Below are 27,395 nucleotides of genomic sequence, written 5' to 3'. Positions count from 1 at the left end.
TTTTTTGTGTGATTCTGTTGTCAGCACATTCAACTAGGTAAAGAAAAAAGTATTTAATAAGAATATTTAATTCATTCAGATCTAGGATGTGTTATTTTAGTGTTCCCTTTATTTTTTTGAGCAGTGTATTTATTCAAACTTATATGTGACAGGTATCAAAAATAACATGCTAAACAGACAAGCCACCCCCAAAATATGTTTTTAATTTATTTTTTGTATATCTTTTTGCTAAAATGTGGGGCTCAAAACAGGTGGGGCTCTGCCACTGGTCGCCACTGGCGCCACCTACTCCCAGGGTTTTGAATGTTGTTGCCTCCCATGTTGCTCCCAGATACTGATGTAAGTCCAGTTCTGCGTTCTCAGAATGGATTTAACTCATCAGTTCAGCAAAGGCCAAACATTGATATATAGGGCTCTGAGTGCCTTGTGGTGTGTTGCAACATTCAGAACATTTGAGATATTTATCTTCCTGGAACAATTCTCTCTCTCTCTCTTTCTCCCTCTTTCTCCCTCTTTCTCCCTCTTTCTCCCTCTTTCTCCCTCTTTCTCCCTCTTTCTCCCTCTTTCTCCCTCTTTCTCCCTCTTTCTCCCTCTTTCTCTCTCTCTCTCTCTCTCTCTCTCTCTCTCTCTCTCTCTCTCTCTCTCTCTCTCTCTCTCTCTCTCTCTCTCTCTCTCTCTCTCTCTCTCTCTCTCTCTCTCTCTCTCTCTCTCTCTCTCTCTCTCTCTCTCTCTCTCTCTCTCTCTCTCTCTCTCTCTCTCTCTCTCTCTCTCTCTCTCTCTCTCTCTCTCTCTCTCTCTCTCTCTCTCTCTCTCTCTCTCTCTCTCTCTCTCTCTCTCTCTCTCTCTCTCTCTCTCTCTCTCTCTCTCTCTCTCTCTCTCTCTCTCTCTCTCTCTCTCTCTCTCTCTCTCTCTCTCTCTCTCTCTCTGTCTCTCTCTCTCTCTCTCTGTCTCTCTCTCTCTCTCTCTCTCTCTCTCTCATATAGTTGATGGATTGGTGTAGAAGCAGCCAGAATATCTTAACAGTTGAACCATTAGATTTTAAATGTGTACATGATACTGTCTCCCCCGGGGACAATAAAGTCAGTAAAAGTGAAGTAGATATAACTCTTAACTCTGCTACCGAGCAGCTGATGAGTTTCCATATTCTACGCCTCTCAATACACTTCTATCTGAATGATCTGTCATGTTGCATCCGATCTGAATATGCTACAGTGATGTCAAAAAGTTATCAGAGCACAAGGCGAGACCCAGACACGGGAGGCAGATGGTTGGAGTCTTACAATGTTTATTCATTTAATTTTTTCATTTTACTTAACCAGGCAAGTCAGTTAAGAACACATTCTTATTTTCAATGATGGCCTAGGAACAGTGGGTTAACTGCCTGTTCAGGGGCAGAAAGACAGATTTGTACCTTGTCAGCTCAGGGGTTTGAACTCGCAACCTTCCGGTAACTAGTCCAACGCTCTAACCACTAGGCTACCCTTCTTGATGTCATCAATGCACGCGAATGAATATGGGACCAATTCTAAATGTTTGAGTACTTTGACTCCTGTCATTTTTTCCATATACTTTTGGTTCCCTTAAAATGTGTGAACTATGTTCAAAAACTGCTGTAATTTCTCAACGGTGCACCCGATATGAATGAATATACCCTCACACTAAAGATTATACATTTACATTACATTTAAGTCATTTGGCAGACGCTCTTATCCAGAGCGATGGTCTGTACTTTATCTCTTTAAATCCAAAGTGCTGAAAAAACAAAACAACAACAACAACTTGTGTCACTGACCAAATACTTGGAAATATCCAACTAACCTGAGCCAGTATTCCAACAAGCTCGAGGGAGGTTCCTGTATGACAGGGATGTGACCCAGAAGCCTCCAAACAATTCATTTTAGGATCTATGCTGCCCCTCTGTGGTCAAAGCAGTCATTACATGTCATTAATGGCTCTGTAGATCAGTGAGTGGTTATGGTTTCACATCGTTGTGACTTGTGACCCACCTAATAGCTTTCACGTGTTCCTCAAACTCACTAAACTGTATGTTTAGACATCGATCAATCTCATGTGTCAGTAGCCTATAGCCTCTGTGTGTGTTCCACTAGTAAATCACCAATGGGGACCATCAGGGTCGAATTAACGAGGACACACCGTAGCAAAACGCTTTCAAAGCGTTTCAAAATGTTGTGCAACGGAAACCGAAAATGAATCCGGGTGGTCCCTCCCTGTTTCATTCTGGTTTCTTCCGTTGGGTTCTTACTGAATACAACCCAGCTGCAGGAAACCAGTATTCCATTAGTACTAATTTACCCAATGAAGCTGGTGCCAGCAATAAGTCAATACAAGTGGAGGAAAGCTTGACTTAGCTGAACACGACAAGAGTTAATGTGTTGTGATAAGGGTTGACGTTAGAGTCTGTGATTAAAGTGTGGTTGTAGCCGGTGGAATGGGACGGTTTCATACCTCCACTACTCTGCTGTAAAAGTCAACGTGAATAAACACTGAACAGTGATTCGTCAATCCTCTCCTGGAGTGAAAAACTATTACCATCGACCCCCTGTGTGTACCCGAGCATGAGTCCATTTTAAATAAATGAAAGGTAAATTTGGTGGGCAGTGAATGCTTATGGGAGGTCGTGGCGTCTATGTCCTCTCTTTAACTCTCAGCACTCAAGCTGATCTATCTCTGACCATTACCATGGTAATATCCCAAATGCACCCTCTTCCCTATAAAGTGCACTACGTTCAACCAGAGCCCCTGCCATTTGGGACACACACTATGTTGTTAGCACTAGGGGGGGGGGGGGGCTGCATGGTTGTCCTGATGGCTCTTGTCATTGACAAAATGGATGCTGTGTCAACTGAATAGCAATTGGCGCATAAAAGAAGGATGGACTTTTTCTTGGAAAGTGAGTGCAGTTCCATATACGAAAGCTCACTCCCTTTGCCTTCCGTCTGCACTCGTTCACTCCCTTTCACTCCCTTTCACTCCCTTTCACTCCCTTTCACTCCCTTTGCCCTCCGTCTGCACTTGTTCACTCCCTTTCATTCCCTTTGACTTCAGTCCATAGCCGCAGGAAGTAGAGGTGCTGCACTCCTGAAAATTCAGAATTAAACAAATATATTAATACAAATATATACTGTATATATCTTTTTATTTTTTTATTTTTTTTTATTTTTTTTTACAAAAGTAGTGCCATGGGCCTTTACTAGTACTAGTGGACTGAAATAGATATCTGTAGCACAAACCCTACCCCCCCCCCCCAAAAAAAAATGCAGCATCTCTGCTTTGGCAAAAAAAAAGGTAGTTGGAAAAATTAAGAAGAGAATCTTGTAGGATTCAATAGTTGGAATGGTAAGAGTTGAAGCCATGTACCTTTCTCTGTCATGTCATTCTAATGGAATCCAGAAAGAACAAAACCCTGTCCCTTTCTCTGTGATGTCATTCTAATGGAATCCAGAAAGAACAAAACCCTGTCCCTTTCTCTGTGATGTCATTCTAATGGAATCCAGAAAGAACAAAACCCTGTCCCTTTCTCTGTGATGTCATTCTAATGGAATCCAGAAAGAACAAAACCCTGTCCCTTTCTCTGTGATGTCATTCTAATGGAATCCAGAAAGAACAAAACCCTGTTTTCAAACATTTACATCGAAAGGTGCGAAGTTATGGGCAAAGACACAAAACATCCACATCAAATTAAATATTTTTCTTAATCAAATCACATGGAAAACAACCACTTTCTTTGCAGTATTAATTCACCATCCTTACAAACTACTTATTATAAATGTACATTATGTACATCATCTAGGTGTGTACCTATCACTTAGAGTGAATAAGTGACAGAGTGAATAAGTGACAGGGTGAATAAGTGATAGGGTAAATAAGTGATAGGGTGAATAAGTGACAGAGTGAATAAGTGACAGGGTGAATAAGTGATATGGTGAATAAGTGACAGAGTGAATAAGTGATAGGGTGAATAAGTGACAGAGTGAATAAGTGCCAGAGTGAATAAGTGATAGGGTGAATAAGTGACAGAGTGAATAAGTGACAGAGTGAATAAGTGACAGAGTGAATAAGTGCCAGAGTGAATAAGTGACAGAGTGAATAAGTGATAGGGTGAATAAGTGATATTGTGACGTAGAAGTCCGTCACTGGCCGCGGGCAGCATTTGGTTCTATAACGCACACATTCATCACTCCTCCCTGCTCCATTATCAGATAAGGTAACAACAATACTGTTGTTTTTGTTCCAGAATCACTTTGTAAATAACTGAAGCACAGAAGAACATTTGCGGCTCCGCCATCTTTTTATTTTGATAGAGGTTAGGTTTTCCAGCATAGCCTTCGGGCCTACTCTACGTGACAGATATGCTGAATAAGTGATATGGTGAATAAGTGATATGGTGAATAAGTGACAGAGTGAATAAGTGATATGGTGATTAAGTGATATGGTGAATAAGTGATATGGTGAATAAGTGATATGGTGAATAGGTGATAGGGTGAATAAATGATATGGTGAATAAGTGACAGAGTGAATAAGTGATATGGTGAATAAGTGATATGGTGAATAAGTGATGTGGTGAATAAGTGATGTGGTGAATAAGTGATATGGTGAATGGGTGATAGGGTGAATAAGTGATATGGTGAATAAGTGATAGGGTGAATAAGTGATATGGTGAATAAGTGATGTGGTGAATAAGTGATATGGTGAATAAGTGATGTGGTGAATAAGTGATGTGGTGAATAAGTGATATGGTGAATGGGTGATAGGGTGAATAAGTGATATGGTGAATAAGTGATATGGTGAATAAGTGATATGGTGAATAAGTGATATGGTGAATAAGTGATAGGGTGAATAAGTGATAGGGTGAATAAGTGATAGGGTGAATAAGTGATATGGTGAATAAGTGACATGGTGAATAAGTGATATGGTGAACAAGTGATATGGTGAACAAGTGATATGGTGAATAAGTGACAGAGTGAATAAGTGATAGGGTGAATAAGTGATAGGGTGAATAAGTGACAGAGTGAATAAGTGACAGAGTGAATAAGTGACATGGTGAATAAGTGATAGGGTGAATAAGTGACAGAGTGAATAAGTGACAGAGTGAATAAGTGATAGGGTGAATAAGTGATATGGTGAATAAGTGATATGGTGAATAAGTGACAGAGTGAATAAGTGATAGGGTGAATAAGTGATATGGTGAATAAGTGATATGGTGAATAAGTGACAGAGTGAATAAGTGATAGGGTGAATAAGTGATATGGCGAATAAGTGATAGGCTAAATAAGTGATAGGGTGACACACACACGACATTGCCATATAGGCCTAGGTCAAAAGTAGTAAGGAACAGTGTCACGAATATCACCAAGGGTGGCTCCCCTTCTCGTCAGGGTGGCGCTCAGCGGTCGTCGTCGCCGGTCTACTAGCTGCCACCGACCCCTTTTTCCCTTTTCGTTTGGTTTTGTCTAATTGTTTTCACCTGTTCCTTGTTGTGGTTTTTGGGTTGGTGTTATTCAAGTTCAATTAGCCCGCTTGTGTTTGTGCGGGCTTGTTGCTGTTTATATAAGAGGTGTATTTGATTATTGTTGGGTTTTCGCTGTCCGGTATATACCAGTGGTACTTGGGTTGTGTTTTACGCCTGTGTTCGGCGTCACCCATTGTACGTGTTCCTGTTTTAGTACATTAAAGTGTTTTTCCCTCGATTCTTCTGCTCTCTGCGCCTGACTCCACACCCATCACTCTTTTAGTGTTACAGAAGCCCGCACCACAAAAGTATGGAGTCAGCAGATGCAGCGACCACGCCTCTCCCGATGATGGAGGGGCGTGTCCTTCATCACACGTCCATCCTCCGTCGCATTGGATCAGTGATGGATTCGATGATGGAGAGGATGGATCACTGGGAGAGGAGTGGTCTCCCTACTTCCCCTCCAACCTGCAACGCTACCATCTCCTCCAGCGGTATCCGGTACCAGCACCCTGCGTATTGCGCCTCCGAGGAGCAGCGGCGGGGTGCCAGGGATTCCTGCTCCAACTCGAGCTTTACCTGGCCACCGTTCGGCCGGCTCCCTCGGACGAGGAGCGCGTGAGTGTCCTCGTCTCTTGTTTGACGGGTAGAGCCCTGGAGTGGGCCAATGCCGTCTGGAATGGGCCCGACTCGGCAAGGGGTCACTACCCGTGAGAGATTGTTCCATCTCAGGCAGGGGACGAGGAGCGCGCAGGACTTCGCGCTGGAGTTCTGGACCTTGGCCGCTGGAGCGGGATGGAATGACAGGGCCCTGGTAGACCATTACAGGTGTAGCCTGAGAGAGGACGTCCGCAGGGAGCTGGCTTGTCGGGACACCACGCTCACCCTGGACGAACTCATAGACCTGTCGGTCTGGCTCGACAATCTGCTGGCTGCTCGCGGACGTTCTGAAAGGGTCCTGACTGTTCCACCTCCTGGCCCTCCCGCTCCCATACATATGGAGCTAGGGGGGGCTGCATCTAGTGAGACTGGAGGAGGAGGCACCTCCTGCACCAGCTGTGGCCGGAGAGGGCACACTTCTGGTCGGTGCTGGAGGAGTCCATCTGGGAGTCGAGAGGGCAGGCAGAACACTTCTCGGTCACCCCAGGTGAGTCCGCATCACACTCACCCAGAGCTTCCTGTTGGTCACATGTTTTTATTAATTTTTTTCCTTAAGTTTTCTCCTTCTCTCCAGCATAAGGTGCTAGTCAATTCAGGCGCAGCTGGGAACTTTATAGATCGCGGACTCGCCCAGAGGTTGAGGATTCCGTTAGTTCATTTAGACCCCTCATTCCCCGTGCACTCCTTAGATAGTCAACCGTTAGGGTCAGGGCTGGTCAGGGAGGCCACGGTTCCTCCGGAGATGATTACGTGGGGGGGATCACAAGGAGCAGAATAGTCTGTTTCATATCGATTCACCTGCGTTTCCGGTAGTGCTGGGGATCCCCTGGCTGGCTATTCACAATCCTAGGATTTCGTGGAGACAGGGAGCTCTCCAGGGGTCGTCTGATGAGTGTTCAGGTAGGTGTGTAGGAGTTTCCATCGGTGCGACGACGGTGGAGAGTGCAGACCAGGTTTCCACCGTGCACATTCCCGCTGAGTATGCCGATTTGGCTATCGCCTTCAGTAAAAAGAAGGCGACCCAATTACCACCCCTTCGACAGGGGGATTGCGTGACAAACCTCCAGGTAAACGCTGCACTGCCCAGGAGTCACGTGCATCCTTTGGCCCAGGAGGAGACATTGGCTATGGAGACATATGTCACTGAAGCTCTGGGACAGGGTTAGATTCGGCCCTCCATGTCACCCGTCTCCTCGAGTTTCTTTTTTGTGAAGAAAAAGGATGGTGGTTTGCGTCCGTGGATTGATTATCGTGGTCTCAATTCCATCACGGTGGGTTTTAGTTACCCACTACCTCTCATCGCTACAGCGGTGGAATCATTTCACGGGGCACGGTTCTTCACGAAACTGGACCTCAGGAGCGCGTATAATCTGGTGCGTATTCGGGAGGGAGATGAGTGGAAAACCGTGTTTAGTACCACATCTGTCCATTATGAGTACCTCGTCATGCCGTACGGCTCCAGCCATCTTTCAATTGGCCAACTCCGACCACGGTAAAAGAGGTGCAGCGGTTCTTAGGGTTTGCCAATTACTACCGGAGATTTATCCGGGGTTTTGGCGGCTCCCATTACCTCACTGCTGAAGGGGGGGCCTGTGCGTTTGCAGTGGTCGTGGTGAGCGTGGTGTCCCGACAAGCCAGCTATTACTTTGTAATAAAGTCTAATTTATCTCACAGCTGTGTGTTATTAATGTCGTCGTTCAGCCACGACTCAGTGAAAACATAAGATATTACAGTTTTTAATGTCCCGTTGGATATACGTGCTCTTAGTTCGTCCCATTTATTTCCAGCGGCTGAACATTGGCTAACTGTACGGATGGCGAAAGCAGATTAGCCACTCGTTGCCTGATCCTCACAAGGAACCCCATTCTCCTTCCGAGACATCTGTTTCTTTCTCCTGCGAATGACGGGGATGAGGGCCTGGTCGGGTGTTTGGAGTATATCCTTCCCGCCCGACTCATTAAAAAAAAATGATTCGTTCAAATCGAATTGAGTAATCCTAGTTCTGATGTCCAGAAGCTCTTTTTGGTCATAAGAGATGGTACCAGCAACATTATATACAAAATAAGTTACAAACAATGCAAAAATATATATAAAAATAGCACGGTTGGTTAAGAGGCAATAAAACTGCAGCCATCCTCTCAAGGCACCAAACTGCAGCAATAACAGTGGTGATTTTAGCATGACATTTTTGGTGGGGCAAAACTAAATAATTGGAGAATGCATGCCAGCCAAGCCACTACACAAAACTAAACATTAACTGCACTAAAACGGTGCCTTAAATAGGCCAAATTGTTAACCACGCTGCATTTTGGTCCTCCTCTCTTTTGACGGAAGAAAACCTTAACAAATACGTTGTGTGGTAAGATGTTAGTATGTGCATCACCTAACCACAGGAAGTTGGCGCAGGTCTCCTACCTGGCTTCGCCATACTTCCTGTGTGCCTCCCCAATAAATTTTTTGGGCTGACTCTCGGGCTTCCATCCACGCTGCCGTGCTCGTCTCTCCAACTCCATTCTCCTATAACCTTCCTCGCACTGCTCCAGCGAATCCCAGGCGGGCTCCGGCACTCTCCCTGGGTCGACCGCCCACCTGTCTATTTCCTACCAAGTCGTATAGTCCATACTTCGCTGCTCCTGGTGCCGCTGCCTGTCACTACGCCGCTTGGTCCTGTTGTGGTGGGTGATTCTGTTAAGGTTTTTTTCCATCGAAAGAGAAGAGGACCAAAATGCAGCATGGTTATCTCGATACATCTTTAATAAAGATAATAACGAACAATACAAAACAATAAACGTAACGTGAAAAACCTAAACAGCCTTATCTGGTGCAAACAAACACAGAGACAGGAACAATTACCCACAAAACACTCAAAGAATATGGCTGCCTAAATATGGTTCCCAATCAGAGACAACGATAAACACCTGCCTCTGATTGAGAACCACTCCAGGCAACCATAGACTTTCCTAGACTACTATACTATACCACAATCCCATAACCTACAAAACACCCCACTTGCTGTTTGGGATTTTAGGCTGTTTTTCTGTACAGCAATTTGAGATATAAATAAATTTGATTTGATGAGTGACAGAACACTGAGTCAATCACGGCGCAAGGCTCCATATTTTCTGCTGGTTTGCCCCACCACCACATAAAGCACTGAGGCAGGCTGAAACACATGCATTTTGGAGATGCCATACTCAACAAAACAAAAAAAAAGACCATGTTTGTATGCGGTTTTATGAACTCAAGTATAAATATATATATATATTATATTTTCACATTGTTTGCAAACTGATATGTGACACGTATTAATGCCAAAATAACATGTAAAACAGGCAAGCCTTATTTTTGCTAAAACTAAAGAACAGGGTGCTCAGAACACCCACCTGCCGGGAAAATATGGGTCGCAGCTGAGCAAATAAAAAAAGCAATTGGGTCGGGTCTGCTGGCTAGCCTACTTGTTGCTTTGTCATAAACAACCGTAATACCAAATATTGCTTACTAGTCGGAAACTGCGTTTTTATTTACATCATGATGATTATGATTCATTGGCACTCGAGTATGAGTCTATAACGTTTAGGAACACGGGACTAAACGTCAACCCTCTCCACTTAACTACAGAAATAGGACGACGGGTAAGTGTTTTCCATCTGTACCAGGTCATGTGGTTTCTAGCGGAACATCTGCTTATTAAGACGTGTTACGGTATACTCCATTTGAGAGCCTATCCCGATGGTGAAGTCTATTTTACAGCGTCCCATCAAACGATTCGAGATGTCGGGATGGTTCTTTATTCTGCTCATCGCTGCACTCAGAGACATTGGTAAGTTTTAATATAAATACATTTTTGTTTTGTTTTGTAATTCTATATGAAAAGCACACGTATCGAGATACCGTAGCTGTGCCAGTTCCAACGGGTTTTAAATCAAAGTAATATTTCATTATTACACAGTAATAGCCTACGCAGCCTTCTGCCGCGGGTATATTGTTTTAAACCGTTTAAAGTAGCTGGGTGAAGGACGTTCTTGCAAAGCTACTGTAGCGATTTAAAGACAAAATATAATTTACAAGTGTACAACGAAACCTTTAAAGGGGAAATCACTATTCTGGTAAACAGCTGGATAAGTCTGGAGAAATGTAAGAGAGAGTTCGACATTTACTGTAAAAAGAAAAGTTTCCTGCCTTTAGGAGTTCTTCGACGTGAGACTGGGGGCTCTTCAAATAACCCCTTTTAATGGATTCTTGATTAACCTTTTCAGGTAAATTACCCCCCCCCCATCCCCCCCTCCCCTATCAGTAATAATACGCATAACAATAACACAATATTTTAGTTCTCAGCGTTTATTATGATTTTTGGGCAAAGCAGAATAAAACCTGAATATGAGTCAAACTACCAGCAGAGCCCCGCGTGTTGATGTTAATGTGTTGCTCCTCTATCGAGGTGAATTTTCTGGGTGGATGGAAAGTCGACGGATATTCGCCTGTAAGTTTTCCTTGCGTTCACCAACAGCAGTGAAGGACCGTCAACATAGTGACAAATCTATTTTTTCAAATATCAATAGCTCTTTAACCATTACTCCTAAAACTTTCAAAACTGGTTGTAGCTAACCCATAGACATTGCACACAGTTTGTTGTTATCGATTTACATCTTGCACGATTTAAACTATTTATTAACATTATTGAATTGCAATAGCTCATTGGTCATATGCCCTACTGACTTCAAACAAGGTTCAGAATGTCCACTGACTACCCTCCTATGTGGCACACATTTTAGTTTGTCCATTTTCATCTTTGGACATGATTGGACATGAATTTTTCAAAATGTCAATAGTTCCTTCTTTATTATTATTATTATTTTATTATTTTTTATATTTATTTTTAAATAGTTCCTTGGTCATGTGAATTACCGACTTCAAACAAGGCTCAGTTGAACACCCTTTAGGTTTGTCCATTTTCATCTCACAAGATTTTAAATAAAAAATAAATTAAAATTAGCTCCTTTTAAATTTCCTTTGTTAATATGGACTCTTTTGATCTAAATTGCTTTTGTTTTATCGATGAGTACTGATTTACCTCTAAAGGCACATTTAAAAGAGTTCCATACAATAAAGGAATCTGCTGTACCGATGTTACGTCTGGAAAAAGTCAGTTACAAATTCTTCTGTCCTAGTTCTGAACAATTTCTCTTCTAGTTGGCTTTGATTAAATTTCCAATATCCTCACCCACGTTTAAATTCTGTAAGAGTAATATGTCAATCAATTATGTGATGATCTGACTGCATTCTGTCCCTTATCAACCCTTTTGAAACTTTTGCCGTCAGAGAGCATAAGAAAATAGTCTCTCACGTCTCAGTAAGCAAATAAAGTTTCCGCTAGAAACCACCTAACCTGGTACAGATGGAAACACTCACGTTCGTTGAATGGAGGAGACCAAGGCGCAGCGTGATATGTATACATCTATTTATTAATGAAGACGAACACTAAACAAACTATACAAAATCACAAAACGACCGTGACGCTATCATACAACCGTGCAGACACAGGCAACAAGATATCGACAATAACCCACAAAATACCCAAAGAAGATGGCTGCCTAAATATGGTTCCCAATCAGAGACAACGATAAACAGCTGCCTCTAATTGAGAATCAAGGCAACCATAGACATACATAAACACCTATATAGTATACACCCCCATAAAAATACAAAACCCCTAGACAGTACAAAAACACATACATCACCCATGTCACACCCTGACCTAACCAAAATAATAGAGAAAACAAAGAATACTAAGGTCAGGGCGTGACAAACACTTACACGTCGTCCTATTTCTGTAGTTAAGTAGAGAGGAGTTCAGTCAATTTTTAAACTTTTGGTGGCAGAGAGAATGGCATAAGTAAGTAGTCAAGACGACTAAGCCTCCTCCATTATATTAAGCCTCCTCCATTGATTAAACCTCCTCCATGTATATCTCACTAGGTCAGGGTATTAAACCTCCATGTATATCTCACTAGGTCAGGGTATTAAACCTCCATGTAGATTTCACTAGGTCAGGGTATTAAACCTCCATGTATATCTCACTAAGTCAGGGTATTAAACCTCCATGTATATCTCACTAGGTCAGGGTATTAAACCTCCATGTAGATCTCACTAGGTCAGGGTATTAAACCTCCATGTATATCTCACTTGGTCAGGGTATTAAACCTCCATGTATATCTCACTAGGTCAGGGTATTAAACCTCCATGTATATCTCACTAGGTCAGGGTATTAAACCTCCATGTATATCTCACTAGGTCAGGGTATTAAACCTCCATGTATATCTCACTAGGTCAGGGTATTAAACCTCCATGTAGATTTCACTAGGTCAGGGTATTAAACCTCCATGTATATCTCACTAGGTCAGGGTATTAAACCTCCATGTAGATCTCACTAGGTCAGGGTATTAAACCTCCATGTAGATTTCACTAGGTCAGGGTATTAAACCTCCATGTAGATTTCACTAGGTCAGGGTATTAAACCTCCATGTATATTTCACTAGGTCAGGGTATTAAACCTCCATGTAGATCTCACTAGGTCAGGGTATTAAACCTCCATGTATATCTCACTAGGTCAGGGTATTAAACGTCCATGTATATCTCACTAGGTCAGGGTATTAAACCTCCATGTATATCTCACTAGGTCAGGGTATTAAACCTCCATGTATATCTCACTAGGTCAGGGTATTAAACCTCCATGTATATCTCACTAGGTCAGGATATTTAAGCCTCCATATATCCACTAATTCCAATATACCCATGACATTCATGATTTCCTTAAGTGCCTGAGGGTGATAGTTTGTAGTGTGATTTCCTTTCCGGTCCATAGAGGTATTTAAGACCGTATTAAAATCTCCCACCATAATAATAGAGTCGAGTGTAGCTTGTAGAGTTGATCCATTCTTATATATATTTTCAAAGAAGCTTGGATCATCATTATTTCTGAAAGAGCTGCAAAACCTGGACCCGTACAAATCAGCTAGGCTTGACAATCTGGACCCTCTATTTCTGAAACTATCCGCCGCCATTGTCGCAACCCCTATTACCAGCCTGTTCAACCTCTCTTTCATATCGTCTGAGATCCCCAAGGATTGGAAAGCTGCCGCAGTCATCCCCCTCTTCAAAGGGGGAGACACCCTGGACCCAAACTGTTACAGACCTATTTCCATTCTGCCTTGCCTATCTAAGGTCTTCGAAAGCCAAGTCAACAAACAGGTCACTGACCATCTCGAATCCCACCGTACCTTCTCCGCTGTGCAATCTGGTTTCCGAGCCGGTCACGGGTGCACCTCAGCCACACTCAAGGTACTAAACGATATCATAACCGCCATCGATAAAAGACAGTACTGTGCAGCCGTCTTCATCGACCTTGCCAAGGCTTTCGACTCTGTCAATCACCATATTCTTATCGGCAGAGTCAGTAGCCTCGGTTTTTCGGATGACTGCCTTGCCTGGTTCACCAACTACTTTGCAGACAGAGTTCAGTGTGTCAAATCGGAGGGCATGCTGTCTGGTCCTCTGGCAGTCTCTATGGGGGTGCCACAGGGTTCAATTCTCGGGCCGACTCTTTTCTCTGTATATATCAATGATGTTGCTCTTGCTGCGGGCGATTCCCTGATCCACCTCTACGCAGACAACACCATTCTATATACTTCCGGCCCGTCCTTGGACACTGTGCTATCTAACCTCCAAACGAGCTTCAATGCCATACAACACTCCTTCCGTGGCCTCCAACTGCTCTTAAACGCTAGTAAAACCAAATGCATGCTTTTCAACCGATCGCTGCCTGCACCCGCATGCCCGACGAGCATCACCACCCTGGATGGTTCCGACCTTGAATATGTGGAAACCTATTAGTACCTAGGTGTCTGGCTAGACTGTAAACTCTCCTTCCAGACTCATATCAAACATCTCCAATCGAAAATCAAATCAAGAGTCGGCTTTCTATTCCGCAACAAAGCCTCCTTCACTCACGCCGCCAAACTTACCCTAGTAAAACTGACTATCCTACCGATCCTCGACTTCGGCGATGTCATCTACAAAATTGTCTCCAACACTCTACTCAGCAAACTGGATGCAGTTTATCACAGTGCCATCCGTTTTGTCACTAAAGCACCTTATACCACCCACCACTGCGACTTGTATGCTCTAGTCGGCTGGCCCTCGCCACATATTCGTCGCCAGACCCACTGGCTCCAGGTCATCTACGAGTCCATGCTAGGTAAAGCTCCGCCTTATCTCAGTTCACTGGTCACGATGGCAACACCCATCCATAGCACGCGCTCCAGCAGGTGTATCTCACTGATCATCCCTAAAGCCAGCACCTCATTTGGCCGCCTTTCGTTCCAGTACTCTGCTGCCTGTGACTGGAACGAATTGCAAAAATCCCTGAAGTTGGAGACTTTTATCTCCCTCACCAACTTCAAACATGTGCTATCTGAGCAGCTAACCGATCGCTGCAGCTGTACATAGTCGATTGGTAAATAGCCCACCCATTTTCACCTACCTCATCCCCATACTGTTTTTATTTATTTACTTTTCTGCTCTTTTGCACACCAATATCTCTACCTGTACATGACCATCTGATCATTTATCACTCCAGTGCTAATCTGCAAAATTGTAATTATTCGCCTACCTCCTCATGCCTTTTGCACACAATGTATATAGACTCCCCTTTTTTTGTACTGTGTTATTGACTTGTTAATTGTTTACTCCATGTGTAACTCTGTGTTGTCTGTTCACACTGCTAAGCTTTATCTTGGCCAGGTCGCAGTTGCAAATGAGAACTTGTTCTCAACTAGCCTACCTGGTTAAATAAAGGTGAAATAAAAATAAATAAAACAAATTTGGAATGTATAGGTTAATGAGCCATATTTGTTTATTGTCCAATAACATATTTAAAATAATCCATCTACCTTAAAGATCTGTTTGGACAATTTGCAAATTTGGATCAAAATTACTGTTAATTAAAACCATCACCTCTTTTGAATTTCACCAGTCTCACCATTACATTATTGCAAACAATTATTATATTAGCAAACAATTACTGTGAATCATTCTATATTGACCCTAACATCTTTTACTCCTTCGCAACAGTTGTGTAATACACACATACACCCACACACACTCAACCCCCACACAACCATAAACTCCCATTCTCAACAGTTACACCATCCCAGAGCCCAACTCAAGAAAGGTCCTGCTTTACAAATGCATATACAGTTGCAGCTGTATGAGAAGGTCTGTAAGACGCAAAAAAAATGGGCAGAAATGGGGAGATTTTATGAACCGTTGTCACGTCCTAGATGATGGAGGTCAAACTATTTCCCAGAAACACCCACAACACGGTCCACCATATTGACCATATTCCCAAGCAAACTAACTTGATTTTTTTTAAAGGCAAGCCTTTGATACGGAATGGAGGGATATGCTTTCTGTTTGTCAGATTGACATACTCTATTTGATTGTTTTGATGAAAACACAAACCATGAGGAAGCACCAGCAGTCGGTAATGCGTTGCTTACTGGTTAAGTGTGGTGCATTGGGACAGAAACCTGTTGGTGAAAAATCATTGCATATAAAAATGATTTTATACAGTATAGATATAAATATAAATGTTGAAAATCTTATTTCCATTCAGCTGATGATTGTCTGCATCCGGCTCTGATGTCTCATCTCTGATCTCTGTGTAATGAAACAGGCAGGGAAGAGGTAGCTTGTCCGTGATGGTTGGCGAACCCTCAAACTTCCAGCCTGTACCGCTGCGAAGCATAGATTGTGCCACAAATTCCATTTGTGGGAGTAATCATTCGTTTTGAGTAAATAATAGGATTGGGGAGGGTGTACAAATGTTTTTACAGTACAAGGGAAGGGTGATGTGAAAATATTTTGGCTGAAAATGAGTGATGTATTTTACCTCCAGTTGGACCAGCTCCAGGACTGTACTGTCCAAAACCACTCTTCCCTTCATAGACAAAGCAATGGAAGCAATGATTAACATATTTAAAAATCTATAACTAACTAACTAGTGTTTATTTACTATTAAAAGTAAAACTGTTGGACTGTTTGATGTCGTACACTAAGACAATTGAGCTCACGAGGCTTATAATAATATATTATTCAAGAATCAATGATGATATATCATTCATTTAAAAATACAGGAATTGGATGTAGAAATCTCAGATTTCCCCTTTAATTCTCGTCTCTTTGCATAAGGAATTTTAGGGCAATCTAACGTACTGTATCTTCCTACATTCGACCTCTACACTGACCGCGGATTAGAGCTGGTAGGCAGGTTGTTAACTGAGTGAAATTGAAGATGTGTGCATTTATGGACATGAATTATGTGCGTTGTGGAGCCTATGGCTTATGGAAACCGAGTACTGATGGAAAATCCAGCCTACGGCTTATGGAAACCGAGTACTGATGGAAATCCAGCGCCTCTGCTTTACAAACCATCACACACTACCACATCTCTCCCCTTTGTTATAAGTTAATATCTTACTAACCCTTTTGTCCCTACCATGACACACACACACCCAGACACACAAACTCAAGTCTCTCCTTTGTTCCCTCAGATGCCTTCGAAGTACAGGCGCCCCAGCCCAGAGTGGTAGCCGTCTATAACCAACCGGCTATTTTGGGCTGTGTGTTCCCCCCTAGCCTTGACCTTGGTTCCCCCCTGGATGAGGGTCTCGTGGTGACATGGCAGAGGGTAGAAGATTTGCGGGTGGTCCACAGTTTCTACTACGGAACAGACCAACTGGCGCGCCAGAGCGGGGAGTATCACAACCGCACTGGACTGTTCCATTCCCAGCTCCCTGGGGGAAACGCATCCCTCAGGTTGGAGAGTGTAGGTCCAGGGGATCAGGGAAGATATCTCTGTTCGGTTAATAACATGAAGGGGACAGGAAAGGCTGAGGTCCAGCTCAAATACGCAGGTAGGTTCTCTTTTCTTCTCCCTTCTCTATTCCTCCTACTTCTCCTGATGTATTTTGTTCAATTATCTTTCCTCATTTGGGTGTCGCCCATCTTCCCCATTATCCCCTGGGTATTTATACAGTGGGGCAAAAAAGTATTTAGTCAGCCACCAATTGTGCAAGTTCTCCCATTTAAAAAGATGAGAGAGGCCTGTAATTGTCATCATAGGTACACTTCAACCATGAAAGACAAAATGAGAAGAAAAAAAATCCAGAAAGTCACATTGTAGGATTTTTAATGAATTAATTAGCAAATTATGGTGGAAAATAAATATTTGGTCCATAACAAAAGTTTATCTCAATACTTTGTTATCTTCTTGAAACTCCCCATCCCGGATCCGGGATCGTGACTAAAGCCTCAGGCTCATTAGCATAACGCAACATTAACGATTTCTGAAAATCGCAAATAAAATTAAAATAATGCATTTGCTCTCAAGCTTAGCCTTTTCTTAACAACACTGTCATCTCAGATTTTCAAAATATGCTTTTGAACCATAGAAATTGACTAATTTGTGTAAGAGTATGCAAAGCTAGCATAGCATTTTGTGTAGCATGTAGCACGCAACATTTTCACAAAAGCCAGATAACCAAATAAATAAAATCATTAACTTTGAAGAGCTTCGGATGTTTTCAATGAGGAGACTCTCAGTTACATAGCAAATGTGCAGTTTTTCAAAAAAATATTATTTGTGTAGGACAAATCGCTCCATTTTGTTCACGTTTGGCTATGAAAAAACCCTGTATACAGTTATAGCCTGAAGCTCATTAGCATAATGTAACGTTAACGATTTCTGAAAATCGCAAATAAAATGAAAATAATGCATCTGCTCTCAAGCTTAGCCTTTTCTTAACAACACTGTCATCTCAGATTTTCAAAATATGCTTTTGAACCATAGAAATTGACTAATTTGTGTAAGAGTATGCAAAGCTAGCAATGCATTTTGAATAACATGTAGCACGCAACATTTTCACAAAAACCAGATAACCAAATAAATAAAATCATTTACCTTTGAAGAGCTTCTGATGTTTTCAATGAGGAGACTCTCAGTTACACACCAAATGCGCAGTGTTTCCTGAAAGCGTCTGTGTGTAGGAGAAATCGTTCCGTTTTCTACATTGCGCCTGGCTACTGAAACGAACCGAAAATGCAGTCACCTACAACGTAAAACTTTTTCCGGATTAACTACATAATATCGACCGAAACATGGCAAACGTTGTTTGGAATCAATCCTCAAGGTGTTTTTTCACATATCTCTTCATTGACATGCAGTTCGTGGAAGCTTGCTTTAGTCTCTGTATTGTTTGGAAAAATACTGGCAGGTGACTTTTGCACACCAATTTCGGCGCAGGACACCGGGCGGACACGTGGTAAATGTGGTCTGTTATGGTCAATCTTCCAATGATCTGCCTACAAATACGTCACAATGCTGCAGACACCTTGGGGAAACGACAGAAAGGGCAGACTCATTCCTCTTGCGTTCACAGCCAGATAAGGAGATCATGACAAACAGAGCCTCAAAAATCCTTGTCATTTCCTGGATGCCATCTCATCTTGGTTTTGCCTGAAGCTCACGTTAAAGGGCACGCACAGAGAAGATCTTTGTATTTCTGGACACGTCAGAGTGTTTTCTTTCGAACAGTAGCAATTATATGCATAGTCGAGCATCTTTTTGTGACAAAATATCTTGTTTAAAACGGGAACGTTTTTCATCCAAAAATGAAATTGCGCCCCTAGAGTTCAAAGAGGTTATATAACATTTGTTGGCAATGACAGGTCAAAAGTTTTCTGTAAGTCTTCACAAGGTTTTCACACACTGTTGCTGGTATTTTTGCACATTCCTCCATGCAGATCTCCTCTAGAGCAGTGATGTTTTGGGGCTGTTGCTGGGCAACATGGACTTTCAACTCCCTCCAAAGATTTTCTATGGGGTTGAGATCTGGAGACTGGCTAGGCCACTCCAGGACCTTGAAATGCTTCTTACGATGCTACTCCTTCGTTGCCGGGCGGTGTGTTTGGGATCATTGTCATGCTGATGTCACGGCTTTCGTTGTGGGAAGGAGGAGCGGACCAAAATGCAGCGTGGTTGTTATTCATTTTATTATAATAAAGAAACTATACACGATTAAACTAACAAAATAACAAACGTGCGAAAACCGAAAACAGCCCTATCTGGTGCAAAACACAGAGACAGGAACAATCACCCTCAAACACACAGTGAAACCCAGGCTACCTAAATATGGTTCCCAATCAGAGACAATGACTAACACCTGCCCCTGATTGAGAACCATATCAGGCCAAACACAGAAATAGACAAACAAGACATCCAACATAGAATGTCCACTCAGATCACACCCTGACCAACCAAAACATAGAAACATACAAAGCAAACTATGGCCAGGGCGTGACAGCAGAAAGACCCAGCCACGTTTCATCTTCAATGTCCTTGCTGATGGAAGGAGGTTTTCACTCAAAATCTCACGATACATGGCCCCATTCATTCTTTCCTTTACACGGATCAGTCGTCCTGGTCACTTTGCAGAAAAACAGCCCCAAAGCATGATGTTCCCACCCCCATGATTCACAGTAGGTATGATGTTCTTTGGATGCAACTCAGCAGTCTTTGTCCTCCAAACACAACGAGTTGAGTTTTTACCAAAAAGTTATATTTTGGTTTCATCTGACCATATGACATTCTCCCAATCTTCTTCTGGATCATCCAAATGCTCTCTAGCAACCTTCAGACGGGCCTGGACATGTACTGGCTTAAGCAGGGGGACACGTCTGGCACTGCAGGATTTAAGTCCCTGGTGGCGTAGTGTGTTACTGATGGTAGGCTTTGTTACTTTGGTCCCAGCTCTCTGCAGGTCATTCACTAGGTCCCCCCGTGTGGTTCTGGGATTTTTGCTCACCGTTCTTGTGATCATTTTTACTCCACGGGGTGAGATCTTGCATGGAGCCCCAGATCGAGGGAGATTATCAGTGGTCTTGTATGTCTTCCATTTCCTAATAATTGCTCCCACAGTTGATTTCTTCAAACCAAGCTGCTTACCTATTGCAGATTGTCTTCCCAGCCTGGTGCAGGTCTACAATTTTGTTTCTGGTGTCCTTTGACAGCTCTTTGGTCTTGGCCATAGTGGAGTTTGGAGTGTGACTGTTTGAGGTTGTGGACAGGTGTCTTTTATACTGATAACAAGTTCAAACAGGTGCCATTAATACAGGTAACGAGTGGAGGACAGAGGAGCCTCTTAAAGAAGAAGTTACAGGTCTGTGAGATCCAAAAATCTTGCTTGTCTGTAGGTGACCAAATGCTTATTTTCCACCATAATTAGCAAATGAATTAATTAAAAATCCTACAATGTGATTTTCTGGATTTTTTTCTTCTAATTTTGTCTGTCATAGTTGAAGTGTACCTATGATGAAAATTACAGGCCTCTCTCATCTTTTTAAGTGGGAAAACTTGCACAATTGGTGGCTGACTAAATCTTTTTTTGCCCCACTGTATCTGTGTTCTCTGTTTGTGTGTTGCCAGTTCGTCTTGTCTTGTCAGGTCTTACCAGCGTGTTTTCCCGTCTACCTGCTTTCTCATTTCTGTTTCATATTTTCCCCGGTTCTGACCATTTTGCCTGCTCTGACCCCGAGCCTTCCTGCTGTTCTGTACCTTATTGACTCTGCCCTGGATTACGGACCTCTGCCTGCCCTTTGACCTGTCTTTTGCCTGCCCCCTGTTTGGGTCAATAAACATCTGTCTGCATCTGTCCCTTATCCTGAGTTCTTGTAGTATGAACTGGCCATGACTGACCCAGCAGACTCAGACCAGCTCCACAATTTTTTATTTTTTTATTTAACCTTTATTTAACCAGGTAGGCAAGTAGAGAACAAGTTCTCATTTACAATTGCGACCTGGCCAAGATAAAGCAAAGCAGTGTGACACGTACAACAACACAGAGTTACACATGGAGTGAAACAAACATACAGTCAATAATACAGTAGAAAAATTAAGTCTATATACAATGTGAGCAAATGAGGTGAGATAAGGGAGGTAAAGGCAAAAAAAGGCCATGGTGGCGAAGTAAATACAATATAGCAAGTAAAATACTGGAATGGTAGATTTTCAGTGGAAGTATGTGCAAAGTAGAAATAAAAATAATGGGGTGCAAAGGAGCAAAATGAATAAATAAAATTAAATACAGTAGTGAAAGAGGTAGTTGTTTGGGCTAAAATATAGGTGGGCTATGTACAGGTGCAGTAATTTGTGAGCTGCTCTGGCAGCTGGTGCTTAAAGCTAGTGAGGGGGATAATTATTTCCAGTTTCAGAGATTGTTGTAGTTCGTTCCAGTCATTGGCAGCAGAGAACTGGAAGGAGAGGCAGCCAAAGGAGGAATTGATTTTGGGGGTGACCAGAGAGATATACCTGCTGGAGCGCGTGCTACAGGTGGGTGCTGCTATGGTGACCAGCAAGCTGAGATAAGGGGGGATTTTACCTAGCAGGGTCTTGTAGATTACCTGGAGCCAGTGGGTTTGGCGACGAGTGTGAAGCGAGGGCCAGCCAACGAGAGCATACAGGTCGCAGTGGTGGGTAGTATATGGGTGTGGGTGGGTAAGTAGTATACGGATGTCACTGTGATAGACTGCATCCAATTTATTGAGTAGGGTATTGGAGGCTACTTTGTCAATGACATCGTCAAGGATCGTAGGATGGTCAGTTTTACAAGGGTATGTTTGGCAGCATGAGTAAAGGATGCTGTGTTGCAAAATAGGAAGCCAATTCTAGATTTAACTTTGGATTGGAGATGTTTGATATGAGTCTGGAAGGAGAGTTTACAGTCCAACCAGACACCTAGGTATTTTTAGTTGTCCACATATTCTAAGTCAGAACCGTCCAGAGTTGTGATGTTGGAGAGGCGGGCAGGTGCAGGCAGCGATCGGTTGAAGAGCATGCATTTAGTTTTACTAGTATTTAAGAGCAATTTGAGGCCATGGAAACAGTGTCTCCAAGCAAGGAGCCACCATTGGAAGACACAAGGAGTTATTTCTTATGAAGGGATGCAATGCAAACATTTCCCCCTGGGTTTATCGGCCCTTCCCCCATCTCCAAGATCATTAGACCCCTCTGCTGTTGGTCTTCTGTTGCCCCGTACCGTCCATATACATTCCACTTCTCGTGTGTTTAGGATCAACCCCATGTGTCACAGCCCTTTGTCTCGGGTTTCCAATGTTGCCACATTTTTTGCATTATTCAAAATAGGATGCATTTTTCTGTCAAATTTTTATTCTCTACAGATCTTCCTTCTTTTCACTCTGTCATTTAGGTTAGTATTGTGGAGTAATGTTGTTGATCCATCCTCAGTTTTCTTCTATCACAGCCATTAAACTCTGTAACTGTTTTAAAATCACCATTGGCCTCATGGTGAAAATCCTGAGCGGTTTCCTTCCTCTCTGGCAACTGAGTTAGGAAGGACGCCTGTATCTTTGTCGTGACTGGGTGTCTTGATACACCATCCAATGTGTAATTAATAACTTCAACTTGCTGAAAGGGATATTCAATCTCATCTTTAAATAGGTGCCCTTTTTTGCAAAGCATTGGAAATCCTTCCTGGTCTTTATGGTTGAATCTTTGTTTGAAATTCACTGTTCGACTGAGGGACCTTACAGATAATTGTATGTGAGGGGTACAGAAATAAGTTGGTCATTTAAAAAATTATGTTTAACACTATTATTGCACATAAAGTGAGTCCATGCAACTTATTATGTGACTAGTTAAGCATATATTTCCTCCTGGACTTTTTTCAGTGCAGATGCATCAAAGCTGTGACCGAGAGACTGAAAAACAACTTCTATCTCAAGGTCCTTGAGTTAGAAGTTGTTTTGCAGTCTCTCGTTCAGGAGTAAAGCAACTTTTATCTCAAGGCCGTCAGACCTTGAGATAGTCACCACAAGCAGGCCTCTGACCAATACCCTGCCCTGAACTTTAGTCACTGTTACTAGACGGCTACCACCTGGTTACTCAACTCTGCACCTTAGAGACTGCTTTCTACAGACAAGGAACACTGGTCACTTTAATAATGTTTACATACTGTTTTACTCATTTCATGTGTAACCTCAGAAAAAAGAAACATCCCTTTTTCAGGACCACGACTTTCAAGGATAATTCATAAAAATCCAAATAACTTCACAGATCTTCATTGTAAAGGATTTAAACAATGTTTCCCATGCTTGTTCAATGAACCCTAAACAATTAATGAACATGCACCTGTGGAACAGTCATTAAGGCACTAAACGCTTACAGACGGTAGGCAATTAAGGTCACAGTTATGAAAACGTAGGACACTAAAGATGCCTTTCTACTGACTCCGAGAAACACCAAAAGAAAGATGCCCAGGGTCCCTGCTCATCTGCATGAACATTCCTTAGGAATGCTGCAAGGAGGCATGAGGACTGCAGATGTGGCCCGGTCAATAAATTGCTATGTCCGTACTGTGAGACGCCTAAGATAGCATGACAGGGAGACAGGAAGTACAGCTGATCGTCCTCACAGTGGCAGACCACGTGTAATAACACCTGCACAGGATTGGTACATCCGAACATCACACCTGCGGGACAGGAACAGGATGGCAACAACAACTGCCTGAGTTACACCAGGAACACACAATCCCTCCATCAGTGCTCAGACTGTCCACAATAGGCTGAGAGAAAGACTGGCATTGTAGGCTTTTAGGCCTGTTGTAAAGGCATGTCCTCAACAGACATCACCAGCAACAACGTTGCCTACAAACCCACCGTCGCTGGACCAGACAGGACTCGCAAAAAGTGCTCTTCATTGACGAGTCAAGTTTTTTTTTTTTTTTTTGTGTCGCAAGGGGTGATGGTTGGATTTGCGTTTATTGTCAAAAGGAATGAACATTACACCGAGGTCTGTACTCTGGAGCGGGATCGATTTGGAGGTGGAGGGCCCATCATGGTCTGGGGCGTTGTGTCACAGCATCATTGGACTGAGATTGTTGTCATTGCAGGCAATCTCAATGCTGTGCATTACAGGGAAGACATCCTCCTCCCTCATGTGATACCCTTCCTGCAGGCTCTGGTGCAGTCCATAAGGAGGAGATGCACTGCAGTACTTAATGCAGCTGGTGGCCACACCAGATACTGACTGTTACTTTTGATTTTGACCCCCCCCTTTGTTCAGGGACACATTGTTCCATTTTCTGTTAGTCACATGTCTGTGGACCTTGTTCAGTTATGTCTCAGTTATTGAATCTTGTCATGTTCATAGAAATGTTTACACATGTTAAGTTTGCTGAAAATGAACACAGTTGACAGTGAGAGGATGTTTATTTTTTTGCAGAGTTTATATCGTGTATTCTAGTCAAGGCCATCCTATTCAACTTCAGATATGCTACATTTCAAGTCTCTTCATCTTATCGGTGTTCTTTAGTAGTGGTTTCTTTTCAGAAATTTGACCATGAAGGCCTGATTCATGCAGTCTCCCCTGAACAGTTGATGTTGAGATGTGTCTGTTACTTGAACTCTGTGAAGCATTTATTTGGGCTGCAATTTCTGAGGTGCAGTTCACTCTAATGAATGTATCCTCTGCAGCAGAGTGGGTCTTCCTTTCCTTTGACGGTCCTCTTGAGAGCCAGTTTTATCATAGCGCTTGATGGTTTTTGCGACTGCACTTGAAGAACCTTGACATTTTACGGATTGTTTTAATAAAACAATGTTGGACTGTCGTTTCTCTTTGCTTATTTGAGCTGTTCTTGCCATAATATGGACTTGGTCTTTTACTGAATAGGACTATCTTCTGTATACCACCCTTACCTTGTCACAACACAATCGATTGGCTCAAACACATTAGGAAGGAAAGAAATTCCACAAATTAACTTTTGACAAGGCACACCAGTTAAATGAAATTCATTCCTGGTGACTACCTCATGAAGCTGGTGTGGGAGAAAGATGTACATATAGGGAGAAACTTAATACTGTACCACAAGAGAAAGATACACTTAGAGTGCATTTGCCATTCTGGTAAAATGCATTGTCTATTGTATAGACAGGAAGCCAAAGTAAGGCCAGCTGGTCAGAGGGACATACAAAGGGGATCTGCCAAATGACCAACTGATGGACTACAGGCCATAAATTGTCAGGACATGAACAGAAGAGACACATAGTCTACAAGTCCTAATAAGGACAAGCCAAACATAAGAGGTCCTGTCACCATTATAACTTGACTGAAAGCAGATATGGGCTGAACAAGCAGGATGCACAGATTGGGATATAATGGTGGCAGATGGACTGAGGGAAGTAACTTCATTTCAATGTGGGATGGACTCATATGTTGTATGTGTATAAAAACAGAGCCAGTGCTCTGGAAAAGGGTGTGTTCTGCGGACCATCTAGGCTTCTGATATGTTTGTATTAAAAGCCTATCTTGAAAGAGAGAGAGAGCGAGATACTTTTTTGTATATAGTGCATGTGGACGACCCTTCAAATGAATGGTTTCTTCTATTTCGGGCATATCCGTTGCTGGCAGGTGTATAAAATGAACCACGCATTGATGCAATCTCCATAAATAAACATTGGCAGTAGAATGGCCCTGAAGAACTCAGTGACTTTCAACGTGGCACCGTCGTAGGATTCAAATTTCCAACAAGTCAGTTAGTCAAATGTCTGCCCTGCTAGAGCTGCCCCCAGTCAACTGTAAGTGCTGTTATTGTGGAAAGTGGAAACGTCTAGGAGCAACAACGGCTCAGCCGCGAAGTGGTAGGCCACACAAGCTCAGAGAACGGGACCGCCGAGTGCTGAAGCGTGTAGGAATCATCAGTTCCTCAGTAACTCACTAACAATCATCAAACATCCTTTGGGATGAATTGGAACACCGACTGCGAGCCAAGCCTAATCGCCCAACATCCATGCCCGACCCACCACACTGTTCAATTCTATTATTGTTACTATAAAATCATGTAAAAATCTAAAACAATAGAACGGGACTTATAAGCATATAAGGGGTTGTAATGTTTGGCTTAACCTGGTGCGGCAGGATAGCCTAGTGGTTAGAGCATTGGATTAGTAACCAAAAGGTTGCAAGCTCAAATCCCCGAGCTGACAAGGTATGTATATCTGTTGTTCTGAACAAGGCTGTTACAAACCCACTGTTCCAAGGCCGTCATTGAAAATAAGAATTTGTTCTGTAACTGACTTGCCTAGTTAAATAAAGGTAAAATGAAATATCTATATTGGCAATATGAACATGCCTATGTGGCGTGGAGCATAGCCAGATAACATAGCCAGCCAACTCATATTCTGTTCTTCTGAAATACATTTTCTTCATATCATAGTGTTTCTTTAGACCTGACACAAATGAATTATGGATTTATTGTGATGGTGTATATTAAATTGATGGTTTAGACTTCTTTTTTTTAATGTAGCTGTTCCAAAGGCATCAGCTGCTTGTATGGAGATGCTAAATGTGTATGCTAATTAACGGTTAATTACCGTGAGACCCAGCAGTCTTTTGCCTGACAATAACCAGCTGACAAAATGTCCTGACTGCCACAGCTCTACCCTCACCTAGATTCATTTTTGGGCTTTGAAAGCAGACAGGCTGACCTCATTTGAGTCCCTTTATTTTACTCTAGAAGCTTCACCGGGGAGGTTCTGGCCATTTTTGGGCTTTGAAAGCAGACAGGCTGACCTCAATTGAGTCCCTTTATTTTACTCTAGAAGCTTCACCGGGGAGGTTCTGACCAAGGGGGGGTTCCGGACATTTTTGGGCTTCAACTCGTTTCCAGTTTTAAGTGGAACTACACAGGACTAGATCCCGTAAGGAAGTGTGGGGGAAAAAACATGTCTGTTATCTCAGTGGCGGTGAAAATACATTCTTTATATTACGTGGTAGGAAAGATGACGGTGTTTGAATAAATAATATACGGTCAGCTAGCCTCGTCCTGACTAAGAATAGCAAGTTCAGGAAAAACATTCACATCATTTTGGTCTGGAGTCTTCCCCACCTCACTGGTTACCTCCCAAATGGCCCCATATTCCCTATCCAGACGACTGCTTTATACCAGGGCCAACTGAGCTTCATCATCGAGCTACATATATCAACCAGCCCCCTCTCTTCTCATCTCTGCACTGTTCTCTCACTGTTTCGTCCTTCATGTAAAGCCTGTCTGTTCCCCCCTCTTTTTCCCCCTTCATGTAAAGCCTGTCTGTTCTCTCACTCTTTCCCCCTTCATGTAAAGCCTGTCTGTTCTCT

The 27,395-nt window shown here is 42.7% G+C and overlaps 1 protein-coding gene across 2 annotated transcripts in view; it reads left to right on the top strand.

Moving 5' to 3' along the window:
• The first annotated feature begins 9,541 nt into the window (after positions 1–9,541).
• Positions 9,542–27,395, top strand: part of LOC135549503 (CD276 antigen-like) — a 37,111-nt gene continuing 19,257 nt past the window's right edge. The window contains exons 1-3 of one of the 2 annotated variants that reach the window (XM_064979516.1): positions 9,542–9,762; positions 9,881–9,950; positions 16,741–17,103. In XM_064979516.1, coding sequence (XP_064835588.1) covers positions 9,902–9,950; positions 16,741–17,103 — 412 coding nt within the window. In that variant the 5' untranslated portion in view covers positions 9,542–9,762; positions 9,881–9,901. The other variant, XM_064979515.1, reaches the window with a different exon arrangement.

The sequence above is a fragment of the Oncorhynchus masou genome, chromosome 12, assembly GCF_036934945.1.
Source record: "Oncorhynchus masou masou isolate Uvic2021 chromosome 12, UVic_Omas_1.1, whole genome shotgun sequence".
NCBI classification, from domain to species: domain Eukaryota; kingdom Metazoa; phylum Chordata; class Actinopteri; order Salmoniformes; family Salmonidae; genus Oncorhynchus; species Oncorhynchus masou.
The sequence above is the reverse complement of the archived record's forward strand: the minus strand, read 5'-3'. Positions and strand labels throughout refer to the sequence as shown.